This window comes from Eschscholzia californica, unplaced genomic scaffold, assembly GCF_041429995.1.
Source record: "Eschscholzia californica isolate CP2 unplaced genomic scaffold, dmEscCali1.0.p SCAF_3, whole genome shotgun sequence".
Lineage (NCBI taxonomy): Eukaryota > Viridiplantae > Streptophyta > Magnoliopsida > Ranunculales > Papaveraceae > Eschscholzia > Eschscholzia californica.
Genome location: NW_028238420.1, coordinates 53,327,855 through 53,348,389, shown reverse-complemented (window position 1 = coordinate 53,348,389; position 20,535 = coordinate 53,327,855). Strand labels below are relative to the sequence as shown.

At 37.0% G+C, this 20,535-nt stretch overlaps 2 protein-coding genes, 1 non-coding gene and 1 pseudogene across 3 annotated transcripts; 3 read left to right on the top strand and 1 right to left on the bottom strand.

Moving 5' to 3' along the window:
• Positions 1–3,778: 3,778 nt before the first annotated feature.
• Positions 3,779–4,945, top strand: LOC147551827 (uncharacterized). The gene is made up of 2 exons (XM_086667924.1): positions 3,779–4,045; positions 4,226–4,945. The coding sequence occupies exons 1-2, from the start codon at positions 3,908–3,910 to the stop codon at positions 4,772–4,774; spliced, it is 687 nt and encodes a 228-aa protein (XP_086524050.1). The 5' UTR covers positions 3,779–3,907; the 3' UTR covers positions 4,775–4,945.
• A 456-nt stretch (positions 4,946–5,401) lies between these two features.
• Positions 5,402–5,473, top strand: TRNAH-GUG (transfer RNA histidin (anticodon GUG)). The gene has a single exon. It is a non-coding gene; the product is annotated as a tRNA-His (tRNA).
• A 708-nt stretch (positions 5,474–6,181) lies between these two features.
• On the bottom strand, positions 6,182–12,155 carry LOC147551825 (protein YLS7-like). The gene is made up of 4 exons (XM_086668771.1): positions 12,023–12,155; positions 10,023–11,453; positions 7,817–8,094; positions 6,182–7,340 (listed from the first exon to the last, which is right to left on the bottom strand). Exons 2-4 carry the CDS (start codon positions 10,648–10,650, stop codon positions 6,531–6,533), a joined length of 1,716 nt encoding a protein of 571 aa, XP_086524897.1. The 5' UTR covers positions 10,651–11,453; positions 12,023–12,155; the 3' UTR covers positions 6,182–6,530.
• On the top strand, positions 11,452–20,310 carry LOC147551824 (putative aldo-keto reductase 1; annotated as a pseudogene).
• Positions 20,311–20,535: the final 225 nt, after the last annotated feature.

Here is a 20,535-nt window from a genome sequence, read left to right as displayed (position 1 = left end):
ACCAGGATCAAATAAAATTTTACCCATTCTAGTATGAATAAGGAATGTACCTTCCACCACATCAGTAGGTGCGCGGTCATCTCTAGGAAGGATGGCATTCAACTGTGGTTGTTGCCCACGTCCCTGTGGTCTGCCCTGCGGGTTACGCTCATGATGACGCCCCTGATTTCCTGTCTGAGCTCTAGTCCTCCTCGGACAATCAAAAGACCTGTGTCCTACTTCCTGACAATTAAAACAAACCCCTCTAAAGGGTCTCTGTCCCACATCATCAACATTAGCCACTGGCGGTTGCCTATCTGTAGTCATCACTGCCATATCCCGGTTGCCTCCCTCGACCCGAGGCCTCTTACCGTCCCGCTGACCATTATAGTCGTTGCGCTGATTCCAACCAACCTTCCCATAATTTCTACTGTTCCCCTTCTGTTCACCCTTGCTTTGCACTTTGATTCCTCTCTGCTTCTTTGCCTCCTGTATCCGAGCATCGTGAACCTTAGCACAAGAAACCACCTTCTGATAGGTGTCGAAACTAGGTTGCCCTGCAATGTACCTAGCAATGTTGTCACGCAACCCATTTACAAACCTCTCTATCTTTTCCTCCTCTGTGGGAATCAGTTGAGTAGCGAAGAGGGAGAGTCTGTGAAACTCATTCTCATATTCCAAAACTGATTGATTCTCCCCTTGCTTCAATTCCTGAAATTCCCTCTTAAGTGTTTGTTGTGCCGAGAAAGGAATAAAGTTTTCCATGAAAACCTTCTTAAATTCTTCCCAGGTGAACCTCAACGGATCCACTAGCCTAGACTGAGTGTCCCACCAAGTAGCTGCATTCTTCTTCAACTGGAACACTGCCATCCGTTGCTTATATTCCTCGGAGCAATCAAATGCCACGAACATCCTCTCTATCTCCTTACACCATTCATATGCCTCTACCGGTCCTCCAGTCCCATCAAATATTGGCGGTTTCATTTTCATAAACTCATGGTAGTACTTCAACCAGGTCATCTCAGTCGGTGGCCTCAGATTCACAGCAGGACCTCCCGTCTCTAGTGTCGGATTCTGCGTCCGAGCTTGTTCCCTTGTTTGAGCCTCTACTGCAATGTTAATCAAATTTTGCAATGCGGCTGCATCAATTGTCACTGTATTTCCTCCGTTCAGATTAGGATTTGTGGTCTCATGACCCCCTGACTGTTCATGTGTACCCTCTGGTGCTGTAGAACCCCTTTCCTCAGGTAGGACACCTCGACCTCGACCTCTACCACCCCCTCGGGTGCGAGCACTGCGACGACCTCTGCCACGACCAGTAGCTCCTTCGCTAACCATAACTCTATTCAAATCCAAGAGGGAAATCAAGTCAAAACTTAGACAGTCAAGAGCCCCGTACAAAATTAACTACGTACTATGCGCTTAGAGGGGTTGAACCCTACACACTGATCCTAGGATTTATTAACCTAGAGCTCTGATACCACTTTGTAACGCCCCAAATCTAGATTTCCACGTCAGCCGCCATGAAAACCTAAACTCAAAGCATTTCTTCGTAGAACAGTAAACATAGTCGATATATCCATCAAAAGAGACAAATAATATCAAATGTGAAGCTCATAAGAATCAATAAATCATCTAAAAGAAATCCATTAAACTTCCTTAACTCAAACAATGGTTCTGAATCATCGACACGTAGGTCGGACAATAACGAATGAAACAAATAACTATCTAGAAAGTGAAACTCCAAATAACTACCTAATCTCGAAAGCGAAAACTAAGAAAGAAGCTCTGAGCTGACGAACTGGGATCAAGCTGGTGGCGCTCCCCGATCTCTATCACCAGAAAAATAGTAGGCTGGGTCAGAACCCAGCTAGTAGATTTCTAATTACCTAAGGTCTAAATAGACCAATTCAACACAAAACCAAGTATCGAACAACAGAACAATAATAACAGTCCATTATGTTACACCTTTCGTGCTAACACAATTGAAGTCAACCTGTTACACGGTTGAAGAGATTCATACAATACAACTTCCCTTTTGGAGGGGCATAACCAATTTTGAGGTCCACAAGATAGCGTCACTTACCATTCGTGTTTGCATCGACTTAAACCTCTCAATAGACAAAGGATACCACCCAAAAAGGGAATCCGTGCAACACGAGCACTTTACATATGAGCAGGAGGCGAGCCAACCTCTAGTTGGTAATTACTTCTCACACTAGAAGTATGTGGTCCACAAGAATGATCTTGTGTTTGCATCGATCATCCTGTCGAGCCAACCACCTATGGATTACAACCGTCAATCCATATTAGAACCCAAGCCCCTGGTCCACTAGGTTGTCCAATATCAAATTGACAAACCCGTGTTTGCAATCGACCCACATGTCGAGCCAACCAGTCTTAGTTCAATCCATTAACGAAACTCAAGATCATGGTCCACCAAGTTATCCAATATTGTAATGGTAACTAGTGTTTGCAATCGACCCACATGTCGAGCCAACCATTCTTGGTTCCGACTAGCCTATGCTTTCTAGGTTAACAACCTAAAGCAATATATCACACACAACTATTGATAGCACTTATGCTCCAATATCATACACATCATCTCATACAATCAATTATCAACATAAATAACATAAACACAAACAATTCTTAGTATCTAGGCTGCTGTCCGGGTGTATATATATACCATATTTATATAACCTAAATAACCTAGGTTGCTGTCCGGGTATATGTATACTCCATTAATATAACTATAATGATCTAGGGTTACTATGTTATTGTTGTAATTAGTTTCTAATCATAATATATATCTATGGTATCACTAATTAGTTCTAAGTTGATGATAACCTAGTAAACAACAATGGTTCAAAGCTATTATAGTACTACTATCCAAAACTAGGTTAAAAATTAAAGAGGGCTATATAAACCCTAGGGAAGAAGAAACCTACTTGATTTTTTGTAGCACCAAGAAGAAGAAACCAAACCCTTTAGTAATCCTTTGAAGCTCCCTCACTTTCCCACACTTCTTCTCTCTAGAAATCACTTTCTCTCTCTAGGTTGTATTGTCTTCTTTCAATTCCCAGCTAATGAGAAGAAAAGAAATAAAAAGGGTGAAAGAAATTAAAGGGTCGGGAAAGGTTAAAGGGTTTTCAAGCTTTATAGGGGTGTTGCTATTTGCACCCTCGTTTTTGCTAATAGCACCCCTATAAAGTGAGGGTGTTACACGAAAAAAGATAGAAAAAGGATGAGAAGATCCTAAAGATCACGAATGAAAAGACCCTAAAGGTCACCAAAATAACTGATAATACAATTTAAGAAAACTAATTTACATTCCCGTTACATTCTCCAAAAAACCACCTTTGTTGCCGGAAAACCGCCTTTGTCGTCGGAAAACAATTTGTAAATAATGAATTGTTTGTTGAATATAAGACAATTTGTAAATGGGATACCAATTGAACCAACTTCACAATTATGGGGTGCTATTGAGAAGCAATTGATAGAGATGAAACCTAATTAGAAGTAGAACTCTAATTAGAAGAAAACAAAAGTCAGCCGTTTAAAGACTGGACAGAAAATAGAAAGAAACTCAAATCAGCCACTAAATACAAATTAGAAACACTCAAATCAATGGTTAAGAGACTGAATTGAAATTAGAAAGAAAATCAATTAGCAGTTCAAAGACTTGTCAGAATATTATTTTAGAAAGTCTGTCTGAAAACAAATCCTATAAGTAGTAGGGTAATCTACTAATACTCAGACTCACTCAAGATTCAAGAAAACAACATTCTATTTTCAGAGAATCAACCGAATTTCCATCAAACAATCTCTCAGGTAATTCTTAACTAGTTCTACTTGTTCATACTGCTTTAATTTCATTGACAAAGAAAACCACAACAAGAATAAGAAGAAGAAACAAAGAAAAACAATGGAAGATAAGATGGTGATTACCAACAAAGTTATGGAGATTAAACACATTCTTTGTGTTTCAAACAACTCTGAATTGGAGTTGTTGAAAACTCTTCAATCTCTTCAATTCATTCCTATCTCCTTCGATATCCTTCAAGTATGTATACCTTCTTCTCCTCTCTGTTTTATTTATGTTTTTCTTTTTTCTACTTTGGGTTTTTAAATAGAGTATCATGTGTTTATATGGTTTATGTTGTTGTATAAAAGTCAGAGTTAGGTTTATATTAGTAGGGTCATGGTTTAAGGTTATAGGATTTAAAATTTCATCTTTTTACAGGATACTCAAATTGGAAGGATTGTTAATGAAATCAGGAGGAAATCAGAGTCCACGAAAATCCGTCAACTTTCCCGAACTCTCGTCACTAAATGGAAAGTTGTGGTAGATGAGTGCGTAGAGAAAAACAATGCTACTAAGAATCATCCTGAAACTGCTACTCAGAAAGTGATCAACAAAGATGAAGATAAATTTGTGCCAAAAGATGTTGTAGTGAAGTGCTCCAATAACGCCACCCTTCGTATAAAATTCGGATCAAGGAAACAACAATCATCGCAAAATATAGCTGCAGAAACACCAACCACAAATATAAAGATGGAGCATAAAAAGGAAAATTTATTGGTCACCGACAACAAAAGTGATCAAGTCCAGAAAGACGAAGAGTTTACACTCCGAGCAAAACTTGAAGCCAGCAAGAGAAAACTTCATGATGGGTACGAAAGAATACAGAAAAGACAAAGAACCATAAAGACAATTGACTTTAATGATTTTCCACAAAACGTAGTTGCTAATAACCTTCAAACTAAACCGAAGACCCGAAATGTGCGCTAACGCATTATGGTAGCAGGTTCGCCCAAGTGGAGGTTGTGGAACAAAGCCTTCCAATTGCATTTGAAGAGAAAGTCTGTCGTTTGAAGCTTTTTTATTTTACGTAGTTAAGACACTTACGGTGATGTAATTTGATAATTGGATACAGAACTACGTGATGCTTGATCCCTTTTAGTTTTGGAGGATTCAACCCACTATTATAGAAAGATAAAAGTGGGTTGAATCCAGGACGTCCAACGTTGGATTCCGACCTAGAATTGTCCCACTTTTTGGGGCGTCTTATCATTTTTGTTTTTGTTTAATTGAACATGCCATTGTATTGTTCAGCACAAATATATAAAAACAATTTTTCATTCATTATACAACATGTAGATATTACTCCATATTTCCTTATTGATTAGACGAACCGACCATCTTCTTGTTGTTACTTTGTTCCTGAAAAAGACAGTAGTTGTAGCTTTTGGGGTTTATGAGTTAAGTCTGCTCAAAGTGAATGTGGATTACCTCATATGTTGCAGGAATGAGGGAGGAGGTGGTGGAACAGGTAAAGAGTTGTTTGGGTTTTGAGTGTGCAAGATATTTTGGGTTTCCGTCATTATAAGTTTAAGTAACTGATTATAGCAACATTATGTGGCTGTAGTTTAGTGGTGAGAATTCCACGTTGTGGCCGTGGAGACCTGGGCTCGAATCCCAGCAGCCACACTTTTTTTTTTTTTTTTCTTCCTTTCCAGATATCAGTTTTTGAGGATTTCTTTTTAACTCACCAAGATTCAGCTAAAAATCAACAACATCAACCCATCAAAGGGTCTCTGGTTAGTAATAGGAAGACAGTCTTTGATTCCTTTACGGGTTTAAGTCTTTCAGACTTTAATACGAATTTTCAATCCCCAAACAAAAACATTGGACCATATGGTATACGAGTAATTGTGCCTAAATCAAGAACAATACAGTTGGGATTAAAATGAGCATTATTACATCTTAGATACTTCTATTTTTCATGTTCTTCTTCAGTGTCATCCATTTAGCCATGGATCACTTTCAGGTTCGACAAATCCAAACAATCAAAGCGTACCAACACATCTGTGCGCGGTTCCGTTCCTTGAGGCGCTTGACGCACACTGTAGTTGGGGCACCCGGCCGGTAACAAGGGGGGAAGTTCTTCTTATGAATCGAATTCGTCCACCGCCTCAAACATGTCTACTGGCTCGTCTGTAAAGAGGCGACCGATTCTGGTCCGAAGACGGGGGCTAGAGATCCATTAAAGTGGTGCGTGTAGGGAGGCGTAGGCCCGAAGGTTAAAGTGGTGCATGTAGGGAGGCGTAGGCCCGAAGGCCACACTCAACACTTAACTACTCGGGTTTGAGATACAATGTTTCCACAGAATCAAGGTAAAGAGATGATTATACCAACTAGCACAAAACTAGGCATTGGTTAGCCCAAATGACATAGGAAAATCTATTTCAAACAAGAATAACATAGAAGATAGTATTTGCCTGCTTGAAATGATTAATGTAAGTTACAACATACAACAGCTATAATGAGTAGACCAAAAAATCACTTACATAAATATTCAAAACCTACTAACCATCGATGCCGACGATATCTCTCTGACTTTTGCAGTCTTGCATGAAATCAGCAGATCGTCATCCCTGTAGCTGAAGAGTTAAATACTCCATGTTATAGGGAAAAAATATAGTAATTATAACTACCCATCTAAAGTACAACAAAAGATATTGATGTAATATTGTGCAGAATAATCTCATTCTTGTGTAGGAGATGTTTCAGATCCTTCGAATTCTCGGCGAATAATTTCAAGAACGAGTTCATTCCATGTATCCACTGGGCCTGGCATACACCAATGCAAACAATCTTGTGGTGGGGGCTCTCCATTCGGGCCTCGTTTTGTTTTCTTGTTTGGATCAGGGTTTCGATATGGACCTGGATGTCCATCGTGTCGGTACCCAAAGGCTTCTGTGATGTCCATAAATCTGAGTTTTGATCCATTTTTCGACTTCTGAACTGCACTTTTAAAGCCCATTAACTGTTTCTCATGCATTATATTTGTAAACCCATTTTCGACTACTTCGTCAGCTGGTTTTACCTTTCCGGTGCAAGATCCACCTGTATTCCAAGCTCCACCTTCGTAATGATCGGGTGAAAATGAACGCACTATTGTTAGGCCCGTGTAATTAGGGTAAGTTGAAATTGAGGTGAGGATTGTCTCTGTAGAGATACCGAAAGCTTCTATGTTGTTGACTTTCATCCGGCGGGTTTTATCGGGCCAATAGAGTTGAGCACCAACAACTTCATTGTTTAACATGTAAACAGATTGTTTGGCAAACCAATGACCAGAAGAGAGAACAACCACATCGAATTGTGGAAGGTAACTCATGAAGTCGTCATCGGGAGCATCTAGGTGAAGCTTTACCACTCCTTCAGGGGCAAAATCAATGGGTTGCGATGTTCTACGAACAAGCCAAGATGACCATATTCGGACAATCATGACATTGGTTGACCTGAAAAACCAACGTTGCATATGTCTGTTGCCTCGGTTTTTTGGAACTTCCACCTAAAATCATCACACAAAAGGTGTAAGACTGGGCATCGGAAAGTAAAGTTCATGAATCCTTCCAAAACTAAAGAATAGCATACCTAAGTTGTTGGCATGGTAATAATATGTATATTACTATATATGTGTGTGCGCAGATATATAGATATGTGTTTGAGTACGTGTGTGAGGGAAAAGAAATTATATTTTAGATGTCAAGACTCTAATTACACAATGAATTATTTCTCCTAAGGAGAAGACTTTCTTTCAACATTGTACCGTTTGTTATAAATCCATCTCCATAATCACAGGAGCAACGTTGATAGTGGGTCAGAGGTGATTATAGAAAAACATTCTTTCTAGTAGCTAGAGTGAAATTGTTCTTTTTCTAATTTTTTGTGAAATATTTGTTTTTTTTGAAATACTTTTATGAGTTTATCCGCTTCGAATTACTATAACCCGTTTGACTTTGAGAAGGCTAAATGAATAGTCCTTACCTGCCAAAGAAGGCAGAGCATAGACTCCATTTGGTTCCGAGCAACCGAGTCACCAATGAAAGCAAGTGTCTTCCCTTTCATCAACTCCAAGAATTTCTTGCCATCAAACCGTGGGAGGTCACATTGTGATGGTTTCCATCTCCAGTTCTCATAGTCCTTGTCAGGCCTCCCATTACCCTGACAGTTCTGCATCTGAGTTAAAACTGGACATGTATTGTTCGTATAGAGCGGCCCAGATGAATCATAAAACCATTTGCCATGATAGAGATCACACTCTCCTAAACAACAGCCAATAAGTTCACATATTAGTTCAGAGACAGAGAAAATCTAAAATCACCTGAATACATAAACGTATGACTTAACCTGTCTGAGTAGTTTAGTGTGATTTAATTGAAAATGAAACTTCATCAACCATAATTGCCTAAAGAAGAACTACTTGACGGAACGAAGGATAACTCAAGGAAAGCCGTAATTAACGAAATGGTATAGATCCATGATGTATATACCATGGATCTACTTTTAACCCCAAATGACGAAAACCTATATGTATCTTTCACATGATTGCTAAATTGTCTCTAGGAAAAGCAATCAATGAGGACATAAATCTGTTGAAGTTTTATTGAAGGAAAAAAGTACAGTTCTATATTCAAATCCAGAGAACACGGTCGGTGGATAGGGTTTCAAGAAGCAAAAGCTACAAACATGTCCCAACAAGATCTAGCTAGTTGGCTCTGAGCCTGCAATTATTAAAATGAAGTGATATCTCAGGTGAACCACAAGAGAACTTATCTCCCCGATGCTTGGTACTGAGCTGATATACTTAAATCATGATTTTGCGCTGTTTTAGACAAGCCAAGAGTCAAAACATTCTTAATATCTATTCTGCAACGCGCTCAGGATACTAACAGATGACCAAATCTAAAAGTATCAAGAGGAAATAGTTACATCTATCAATGATTTCATTGTGCTCAGTTAATCTGTGCATATGTATTGGTTGAAAGTTTTGTTCAAATCAGCCAATCAATGAGTTTAAATAAGCCGGACAAGTGCAAGAGTTATGGTTCCCTCGAGGCCTTGATCATAGATGGATTTATATTAAATAAACACGTAGAAGCAACAGGGAGATCTTGAGAATCTTCTATTTCTCGCATAATGTTTTCTGCAGTTATGCCATATACGTATAGGTAGGTGGGCAGCGTGTAAATGATCGGAAACTACCTTTTCATGATACTTAAGGTCACTTTCTTACTTCTTCTGTTCTTTTAGTGGTAAAAGAAACTACAAATTCATTTAGATGATATTAAGATTAGCCAAGATTGTCAAAGGCGAAAAGCAAGAGAAGTCTAAAACTAGTTGGGTGGAAATGGATGGGATGGGGCACCCACATATAATAAAAGTACATCTCATATTGTACAACATGGTTAGTCGTTATACGATATACATGATACATAAGTCAATTTGATCACATATAATTGACACACTACTATGCTACATAACATAGTCATTTGCATGACCAACCAACGACTAAACTATTACAACTCACAAAGGGGTCAACTTAAGGAGGCTCGATGCTCAAATAATATAGTCTTTAAGAGCGCATGAAGCCCAAGTTCTCATACATTCCTCCGTGTGAAAACAAGTGCAACCATTGGGCGTCTAAAACGAGATAGAGCATAAGCCCAAGTTTAGCAAAAAAAGAACATGGGAGTCGAACAAGGGAGTAAAAAACCCTCCTATATACCTAATTAGATAAATTTGGTTTCTACCTAGCAGGTATCTGCAAATGCTCTAGTCTTTCAAATGCAAACTGGAAGCTTCTTCCTTCTCTCATAATCAGATTCACTTGCAAGATTTCTGCATGAGAACTAACTAACCTTCTCTAAATTCCCTAATGTTTCACACCAATCTCATTATTTGTTGAAAGACAGACATTTTTCCTTCTTATTTAGGTTCAGTTTCAGACCTAATAATTCGAACAAAATCTTTCTAGGTAACAACCATTAATAGCATGTAGATTTAGTTGCATCTAACAAAACTGGGGTGTTCTTATAAAAGCCCTAATTAGGAAAGCATCAATTGTTGTAAATCTCATTACTTAAATTAATAGCACACAGAATATTATGGATTCATTCCTTTATCAGAGTCATTCCAAGATTATTCTCTTCACCATATATATATATATACACAGAGAGAGAGAGAGAGTTACCTGAATCTATCTTGCCTGAATTCTTCAACGGTGGGGGAGGAGAAGGCAATGAATCAAAGATTTTATCATCGTTTTCTTGAGTTTGAACATCCTTTTCTCCAGTTTCAGTACCCATTTCCTTCGTTTCAACATTATCTGAATCATTGAACAAACTCTGGGGAGAAGGAGAATCCACAGATTTACCCTCTTTTCTATTCGAAGATAAATCTTTTTCTCCTCCTACCTGAACAACAGTCACTGAATCATTAGACAAACCCTGAAAAGTAGACTGAACTATCTCCTCATCTGAACCACCAGTTACATTCTTCAAAGATTTATTAGAATCAGATGATGATGATGATGATGATGGTGAATCTTGAGGAAGAACAATTAGACTATCGTTTTTGGTGTTAGAAGAAGGAACCGACGATTCAGATTTTCTTGAATGATCTATATTATTAGTCCTGAATAAATTTTCATTAACAGTAGTTGAAGAAGAAGAAGAAGAAAGATCTCCAGGATTTGAAATCAAAAGCCAAGAAGCTAAAATAAGAAATAAAGCTAATCCTCCAACTGAAACAACAATTGATGAAATTGATTTCGGCAAAGCTAATATGCCGGTAAAGCTTTTTGGTGATCCCGGCGTCATTACTTTCTTTCTTCTCCTCACAAACAAATCCACAATCTAAGATAACATCATCAAATCAAATCAAATTACAATGCACCTTCAAACAACAAACTTCTTTAATTCCACTATCTGATGATTCTCTCTGATCTGATAATATCTATGAGAAATTCCAATTACTCTCTCTCTCTCTCTAACTTTCTCTCTCTTACCGACCAATCTTGATCACAAATCGGGGAAGAAAGAAACAGATTTAACGATTTCTGATGGGGAAAACATAAAAACCCCCAATTTTACGATAAAGGGAAAAAGAAAGATAGACTTCTTTTATGATAGAAATTGGTCTGATGGTTTACCTAAACAGCCCATTCCTATATGGAAAGGTAATTAAAACTAACACTTTCTTTAATTAATAGTACAATCCTATAAATTTAGGTTAAATTTAGAGCTTCAATGTACTTTAATAAATTCCTTGATTTCCCATAATCTTTTTTTAATAAAGTCTTTCATCGTGATTTAGGGGCTTGTTTGGCTCACGTCAATAGAAAGCGATTTTTAGGGTTTGTATTGATCACATTCCAAAATAATATTTTGTCTTTGTTTCAACAAAAAAAAAAAAAATATTTTGTCACACTAGATTGAGTAATGAATTTTTTTGTGACAGCATTGAGTAGAGTAATGAATTCTGCCAAGGAAGAATATCAGATTGGGTCGACCTAAAATTGGGCAAACTAAACACTTGTAATGGCCACAAAAGAACATTGAAATATCTTAATGATAAATTTTCTTTTACTAGAGTGACAATTAAGTAGAAGGAAATAAGAAATGTTAATTAATTCAGACGTTTGGAAGCCCCCTTTGACGGAGGAACTTAAAGTAAACTTTGATGCGGGTTATAAGGAAGGGCAAGCAAAGCTTGCAGCTGTTTGCAGAACCTCAACCGGTGACTTTGTGATGGCCTTGGCTCACGAAACAAGCGCTACATCGACACTTGAAGCTGAAGCTAAAGCAGCACTTTTAGCCTCAATGTTAGCTGCAGACTTACCTCAATATGATTTTATTATCGAAGGGGACGCCTTGAATGTGGTAACGGCTTGCTCAAACCTAAAAGACGATATACCATGGAAGATTCGATCTATTGTGCTTGATATTAAAAATAATACTGCACTTCTCAATAAGTGTAGTTTTGCTTATTGCCCGAGAAATGCGAATAAAGTCGCACATTTGCTAGCTAATTCTTATACTAGGAACAATTCTGACACACCAAATGTATTGATTACGGTTCCTGAGGGTATTGTAAGTCAGTTGGAGACAGATAAATCCAACATTTCTATGATTTGAGATTAAATAAAGTTAGGCTGAGCCTATTTTCATCAAAAAAAAAAAAATAAGAAATGTAGAAAGACTCGTGAGTCATACCTATGAATCATAGTGTTTCGTTTTCAACCAAAACAATGCTATTTTCTCTCTCTACATTGTAGTTTTGGTGAATAAACTATTGCTTGTTTTCATTAGTGTCTTAAATATATGTGTGATTATGGTACGATTTGGTTGCCTTCAATAAATTGTTGATTGTTTATTTTTGGTTTCCTTTTCGTTCTTGTCATGTAATTTGTATGTCCCATTGGTCCAACAACTTGCATGGTGCATGCAAAATGAACAAAAAACATTACAAACATATTTGAAAACCATCAAATTAAATTTTAATACTACAAACAAAATCATATCAAAAAAAGATAAAAGACATTATCAAATAAGATTAAAAAAAACATCAATATAACTCAGAACATATCTGGTTTTCTAGACAAGATGACAATTTGTAGAAAGGAAACAACAATCTGTATCAAACAAACAACTGTTTACATATAGCTAACTACAGTTTGCATCGTTCTTATAACGAATAAAAGGATACTTACTCTTCTAATCCTTCCACACCGTCTTGGCTAGAATAAAAGGACACCACTTAGCTCCCATATGGTACAAGGAAGAATTGACCATGTCTTATTTCATACGACAGAGTTGATTAAGAACATATAGACTAGGTTCTGATGATGTCAAAAAGTGATTTTATAGGTGTCACTATGACGATGAAGAATCAACAAACATATTGCAAAAAAATCCTTCTTGATTCAAGGAACAAACACCTGCAAAAAAACTCAAAAACCTTTCCGACGCTCGTGCGTAAGAGTGATGTAGTTAAAGAATTGTTTTGAATTTAGAAGATAAGCTCATGCCTAAATTACGGCGAAAATGTGATGGTTATATAAGTTCGGTTGGTTAACCATGAGAAACGACTTAGATGATGCGGTGGTAAGAACCAATGCATTGATGGCCGTTAGGATAATCACATTTCACCGACATACCCCTGACGATTTGTCGGTCGTGAATAGAAAGTGGGCGATTGACGTGCTTTGGCCTCCCACGTCCCGTTGCCTTGTTCAAGCTTATCTTGGAGCTTAGGCGAACCGTGCTTGTAAAGTTGATCACTCTTCCCCCTTTCCATGTGTTTGGGTAAATTTGTGCCGCTTCCACCTTCCATGTTGCAGGAGTTTACGGAGTCAGACCGATTTCCTCAATCCTCCCTTCATGGGCTAGGATCCAGAGCAAAGTTTTAACCAAGACTGACCTGATTTATTTTAGAGTCAAATAAGACCTAAGGCGCCTAAGAGACTCGTATAGACCAATGGAACTCATGTCAACTTGTTTGTATTTCGGCCATTTTGTTAACTTATTGACTTGGTCAAAGCTGACCATTATTTGGTTCAGCAGGTTTGAATGTAAGTTCCAACTTACAACTCAATATGAAATTCATGATAATAACCACGTCCTTCGGGTCTATTGAGGTCGTGGACCACTCACGCATATGACCAATAGAACAAATTAAGTGGTCGTGGACAAATGTCTTACTCAAACAGAAATGTCGTCGTTGGACACCGTTACTTTGGCGACGATCTACGAATTTATTTCATCATCTTGATATATCCATACTTTTTTTGAGAATTCGACAAAGGTCTATGTTAGTTGTTACAAGGCATTGATACATCGTAAAGATGTAATAAGCACGATAACGAACTAATTTAAACCATGAACGAAAGAGGCCTAAAGCCTAACAAATTATAGCAATATTTCTTTTATTTATAACTTAAATTACATAAGATAAATATTGATGGCAAACTGCTTCCACTTTTGATGTCCATGTTATATGAGGGAATATACCTACTATGCATTTTAGTTATCGACCAAGAGGTCGGAGTGGGATAATTCATTCGGGTCGAATAGACTTTCTACATCAAAAGTTATTTTAAATCACTAATTAAGGAAGCCAATCTAGCTCCTTAAAGTGTAATTAAATTAGAAATCTTGTTCTCAATGCTAAATCATCCTCTAAATTCTAAATCAGCTTAAGCTTCCTTTAATCTACTTAGGGCTGGGAAAACGGTCTGAAACCCCGCGGTCCGGCCCGAACCGTGAGAGACCGATGACCGAAGCCAACCCGAGCCGGGCTAACCCGTCCCGACCCGTAAAGCCCGTCCGAGTCCCGGCCCGATTAAGAACCCGATGGTAGAGCCCTATAGGTTGCTCGTTTGAATAACCCGAATAATAGCCCGTCCTTAAGCCCGAAAGATCCGCGTGTTTTTCTTTAATCCAACAGCTGAGATTAAATAATATCTCAGCCGTTGGATTAAATCCAACCACCCTATAAATACCCCTTCTTTTCTCAGGTTAAACCTTAATGCCTCTCACTCTCACCGAACTCTTTCCGCCTCTCTCTCTCTCTATCTCTCTCTCTCTCTTTCCGCCGCTCTCTCTCTCTCTCTCTTTTCACCCCTCTCTCTCTCTTTCTGCTTCAAACTAATCTCTCTCTCTTTTATTGACCGAACCCGCCTCTTATCTCCATTAAAGACCATTAGGGTTAAACTCTCGAAGTCTCTCTGTGCTGTTTGCATCTACTGTTTGTATATCATCTCTCGAAGTCTCTCTTTTATCGTCCTTGCCTTGGTGCTTCAAAAAATGGTTAGTACATCATCTCTCTGTGATTTTCCAGTAGACTACATGTGGGTTGAACTCTCGAAGTCTCTGATCTCTCTGATGCTATGTTCATAATGGGTATACGCTGATGATCTTCGGATCAAAGGACGCTGTTAAGCCTTCAAACTCATCTTAGAGTCAGATCTATTTTTTATTTGATGTTATTTGATTTATTTGATGTTATTTGTTGTTTGTTTTTATTGTTAAAGGTTATAATGTATTAATGAATAATGTGTATAATGTCATTTGTTATGATTTGTGTGTAAAGATCTCGACTCTAACGAGTCAGATCTGTTTGATCAAACAGATCTCGACTCTAACGACTCTCTTAACATTTGATTTTATGTGCGTCATCAAAGATATGGATAGATACGGACAGGGGTAAATCTGACAAGAAATTTTTCAGCTCACTAACGTCTAACGGAGTAGAAGACAGAAAAACGAAAAAGGGGGGTCATATTGGAAGCTTTAGGGGGCCATTTTGATCAGTTGGTCATCTTTAAGGGGCTAAAATGAAATTAACCCTTTTTTTTATAAGTCATTCGATTTTATCGTGATTTAGGAGGCATGTTTCGCTCACGTGAGTAGAAAGCAATTTTTTGGGTTTTTTTTTTGTTGAAAGAATTTTTTGGGTTGTATACTTGTATAGTTATTTAATGATAGTAGACCTACACCCCAAAATTAAAATATATACCGTGTTGACTCTCATTCTCGATTTTTCTATTATATATCAGTTACGTGGTTCACGTGTCAACTATATGTATGAGTTTTTTTTTATATTATAGGCATCTAACGATTATATATACGAGACCTTCTGTAACTTCTTTAATCAACCAAACTTATTGGGCGACTAGATAATATTGGGAGCCTTTTTTCATATGTTACTACTCGGTAGCCTAGCTAATATATCTAGCCAGGCGGTTGAACCTGTCTCGGACTTCGGATAACCTATTTTCCTTTATATTTCTGGCTTTTTCTTTTGATGAAATATTTATATTTCTGACTTATTTTGATCGGTTCTCATCTCGGACTAACTTCGAGTTTATGGACCGATCACTTTCGGTCGATACTGCAATTTGAGATCTTTGATTCTTATGTTGTTACATTATGATGAAATTTCCATCATATTTGAAAACCCATAAAAATAAGAGGAATACGAGGCTGCGCCCGAACTACTTAATTGGTATTTAACGAAAAAATCAAAAATGAGAGTCAACCATCAACATATTTTTATTTTGGGGGTGTGGTCCAATCATCATTATATAGTTGGGGGGTCAATATCTAAATAACCTATATATTTTCTAAAGGGTATTTTGTCATAAGTCACGTATGTGATTGGCACGTGAACAATCTAACTGATATTTAACAGAAAAATAAAAAATGGATGTCAACACCATACATATTTTCATTTTGAGGGCGTATTCATAATATCGCTAGATAACTGGGGTTCAATGTCTAAATAACCCTAATTGTATTGGTGAGTGATCACATTTCAAAATAATATTTGGCACACTAGATATTTCTTTTTTGTTGCAAAGGCACACTAGATTGAATAATTAATTCTTCCAAAGGAACAATATCAGACTCGGACAATTAAAGATCGGTAAGGTAGACAAAAAGGATTGAAATATCAGCAGAAAAAAGTTACTCAAGCCAAACTTAGGTAAAAGGAAATAAAAATAAATAAATATGACACGTTAGTCCTCCCTATGAATCTCGGTCGCTTCATTTTTCAACTTTTTTCTTTTCGAATGGTCAGCGTGCCTCGAACTCGAACCCTAGAACAGAGGAAGTCCCTAGGGAAGTCCCAAAAGATATAAAAAAGATCATCATAACTCATAACATATTGATTTTACAGAACAAACAACAGTTTGTTTAAAGCAAACTATTGATGTCAAAATATTTCTTAATCCGATTATCAGTCAGAGTAAAGATATTTGATGCTAGATCAAGTCTGGGTTGATGATTTTGCTTCTTTGTGATCAATCATGCTTCCGATCTTGAAAATTTGGGAGAAAACCTGCAAGGAGCTCGGAAACCTCTCCTGCGCTCAAGACAGAAAGATTTTTCCTGCTAATAAAAATTGAGTATTAAGTGAACATTGGAGTTCGTACCTTCTTCGAATTGATTTGATGCCCTTTTATAGGCTACTTTGAACTGACTGTCAATAGATGGCGATGATGAGGCGGTTGAGATCCCCCGTGTTGTATTAGAACTACTATTCTATAGTTAGGAGATTTAGGTTTTTCTTTTGGAGTTATCTCGTATCATAGATATTTAGAACTTCCTCTATTCTAGGATCCTCGGTAGATTATTTCTGAGTCTAGGAGATGTTTCCTTCTTTAGGGACTCTTGAAGCTCAAGTTAAGCAAATACTTAAGATTCTCACTCACTGAGATCTTTGATCAGATTCGAGACTAAGTCGGTAAGCATTTGGCATGCATCTACCTTCCCATGCATGTTTTGGACTTAAGGTATCGACTTTACTTACGTGGACTTCCCTAGCCTTTCCCTAAATCCCAGCGCAGACCTTGTCGTATTTGAGTTAGGGGGGCTTAGGCGCCTAGGAAAATCATGCCAACCCCCCGAGTTTCGAGCTTGAGTAGCAAACCTCTTTTGGATTCAAACTGAGAGAAACATGGCAGAGTTTGGCTTGTGTACTCAAAAAATGTTGATATGTGTTCTGCTTTTATTGCAAATTGTTCAAGAATAAACTGTCAAAAATCAATTAACAAATGATGGTTATAGAGATTGGAGACATCTCAATGAGAGGCTTAAAGGATATGAACTTAGCAGTGACCACATATCTAACATGATCACCTGGATAGGATTACGACTTAGATTTCAGAAGAATCTTACTATTGATCAAGTTGTACAGAAAGAGAATGAACATTAGAGATTATTGTTACAAAAGTTGATTTCAATAGTAAAATACCTTTCAAAATAAAATCTTGCATTTCGTGAAACCTACCACAAAATCGATTTCTCCAACATATCTTCCCTAAAATCGGTTACTGGGATATGTCTCTACTAAATCGGTTACTGGAACCTCTAAATTACATAAATCACTTGTCTTTTCTCCACAAATGTTGGAATCTAATATAGGAAAGATTACTGAAATATGGTTATATTTCTCTCTCTTTCCCTCTTCTAGTAATGTTGACATCTAATATATGAAAATTACTGAAATTATTGAAATTGTTAATTTGCAAAGAAAATTTTGATAACCCATATTCAATAAATCATGAATTCCACCTCCGGTGGGCATCGAAAATGAGACTCGAAGTTTTGGAACAGATGCACTATCAACTGACCTATCAGTTGTTCGCGATTATAATGATTTAAACATGCATTAATATAATCAAAACTCTTGTTATGTACTTTCATAAAAATGGCCTAAACCACAAGTACTAAATTTGGGTGAGCTCCTAAAAAGTTTCACGTAATAAACTTTTAGTTAATTATAAGAATAAGAATTTATATTTGGGGCGCTTTTATAAGCACCAGGTCAAATGATTTTAAGAGGGTGGCCATCTCATTGACTGAGCCACTGAGGTGACCTCGATTTTTTTTATCTTCCAAAACAAAATTCATTTTTCTTCAAAAACAAAACCTAGTAAGAGTGTACTACTACTGACAATCTCCGGCAATATCAAGGCATCTAACGTGGGTGTCTTGCTTCCCATGGCATCTGGTCCGGGTGTAAGTAATTTGTTTTTCATTCCCTTCAAAATTGGCATCCCTGTTCAAAATGCAATGAATGACTAGAGTTGGTGTGAAGCCTTGGCCTGCAATATTTTAAACAAAATATGAACTCAACAACTGCTTCGATAACATATTTTAAAGTAGTAAATGTCAAATTAACTATTTTAATGAATATAACACATCTGGTGGTCTTGATGTACTCACCCTATTCTGAGACTAGATACATTTTTGGCTAGATGGAAAGACAGGGTACATTAAGTAATTTTATTATTCTATCTGTACGAGGTTTCGTATTTCGTGTATATTTCCTTCGTATTAGTTTCACGGTTGTTATAACCTTAAGATTGTACATTGGTTATAAATACACATAGAAAGAGAATTACAAAGATCACCTCAATTTCTTTGATTAATAGTATTTCTTTAAATACTCATGTTTATAAACTGGAATACATGAAATTTAGAAAAGATTGTGAAATTTGGTAACCATATACAACAAATAGAACTTATCTACAATTTGATGAATTTGGAGGTAGTTTTTAGAATTTAGATATCAATCGATAGCTGCCGCTATAATGTGTTACTGTGAATTCATCAACACCTAGCTTAAGTTATGGAGCCCAAGTTCAACATCATGGAGTGATGGAGGTAATGAAGATGAAGGACCAAAGGTTGTGAGAGAGAAAGAAACTTAAGGGATTAAAACATAAATCAATGAAGAAAAAAGATAAAAGCCTAAAAGCGCAAATTGGTAAAAAAATTATTTGAGGGGGTCATGCGGGAAACTGGTCGCACTTTTGGAGGTCAATCCTAAAATAACCCTTAATTAATTTATGAACATGGGGTTTTATGAATATTAAATAGTATGTCAATGCAACAAAAAAACAATTAATAGATCTAACTTGATTTTTAAACATACCCCAAATTCAAAAAGAAGAATAACCCAGACTTACAAACTCTAATTTTTGAATGATATTGCTCTGTTTCTATTCAAAGTTTCAAAAAAAAAAAAAAGTATTGCTCTCTCTCTCTCTCTATGTTGCAGGTATCTAGAGTGGGTTTTGGTTTGGTGAATGGACTCAACAAAGAAACTAAAACTCTTATGAATCTGGGTATTCTATAATTCAGTATGCTTTTAGTAAGGGAATTACTCTCTTTGATACATCAGATATACATCCACATAATGAGATCATTCTTGGGAAGGTAATCTCTCTCTCTCTCTCTCTCTCTCTCTCTCTCTCTCTCTCTCTCTCTCTCTCTCTATGTCTGTCTCTAAATTGATTGATGTTATTGTGTATATTAGATTTCAGAGAGTTTGTTTATATGTACAGGCCCTAAAACTTCTTCCTAGAGAAAAAGTTCAGTTGGCAACAAAATGTGGGATAACTGTGATAGGGGATGGAAAATATGGGATTAATGGCAAACCAAATTATGTAAGGCAAAGCTGTGAAGCTAGTCTAAAGCGCTTAGATGTCGACTATATTGATCTCTATTACCAGCATCGTATCGATGTGTCCATACCTATAGAAGATACTGTAAGTTTCATTTACTTGTCAATGTTGTTGTTTTATTCTTATCATTCTTTCCGGTTGGTTATACTTGGGTCGTGTTTAATTCGATTAGGATAATGAAATTTTTTAGAGGAAGAGATTCTTTTTGACATAGCTTTGATGATCATTATGTTTTGATTTCATTTGAATGTTTCCGGGAAGTAGATAGGTGAGCTCAAGAAGTTAGTAGAAGAAGGAAAGATAAAATATATTGGCTTGAGTGAGGCCAATCTAGACACAATAAGAAGGGCTCATGCAGTTCATCCCCTCATGGCCGTGCAGATGGAATACTCTCTTTGGACTTTGGTCGCGTAATATTGAAGAAAAAATAATCCCACTTTGTCGGTATGTGTACATGCTTTTCGTTTTCGAACTAAACATGTTAAGACAAACAATCTTTTAAAAGAAATGAATGACTAATGAAAACGGAATTTAGGCGTAGTTTTTTATTTACATACGGCAACTTGCTAGTAGGAGATAACTAATGTCAATCTTCATATTAACTTGGTCCTACATCATGTCATTGATTTAGGGTTTTCCATCTTAATTGTTTTACCTATTTATGCCTCCTTGTAGCCATTGATTTATGATTCATATTATATAGTGTTTATATACCAAAGTAGTATTT

What these genes read in the sequence shown, in the direction of transcription:
- LOC147551827 (XM_086667924.1), top strand. Translation starts at nt 3,908, where the DNA reads ATGGAAGATAAGATGGTGATTACCAACAAAGTTATGGAGATTAAACAC. An exon ending in TCTCCTTCGATATCCTTCAA is followed by an intron (nt 4,046 to 4,225) that starts GTATGTATACCT and finishes ATCTTTTTACAG; the next exon opens with GATACTCAAATTGGAAGGAT.
- LOC147551825 (XM_086668771.1), bottom strand. Translation starts at nt 10,650, where the DNA reads ATGACGCCGGGATCACCAAAAAGCTTTACCGGCATATTAGCTTTGCCG. An exon ending in TTCAGGCAAGATAGATTCAG is followed by an intron (nt 8,095 to 10,022) that starts GTAACTCTCTCT and finishes GCTGTTGTTTAG; the next exon opens with GAGAGTGTGATCTCTATCAT. An exon ending in TGCTCTGCCTTCTTTGGCAG is followed by an intron (nt 7,341 to 7,816) that starts GTAAGGACTATT and finishes TGATGATTTTAG; the next exon opens with GTGGAAGTTCCAAAAAACCG.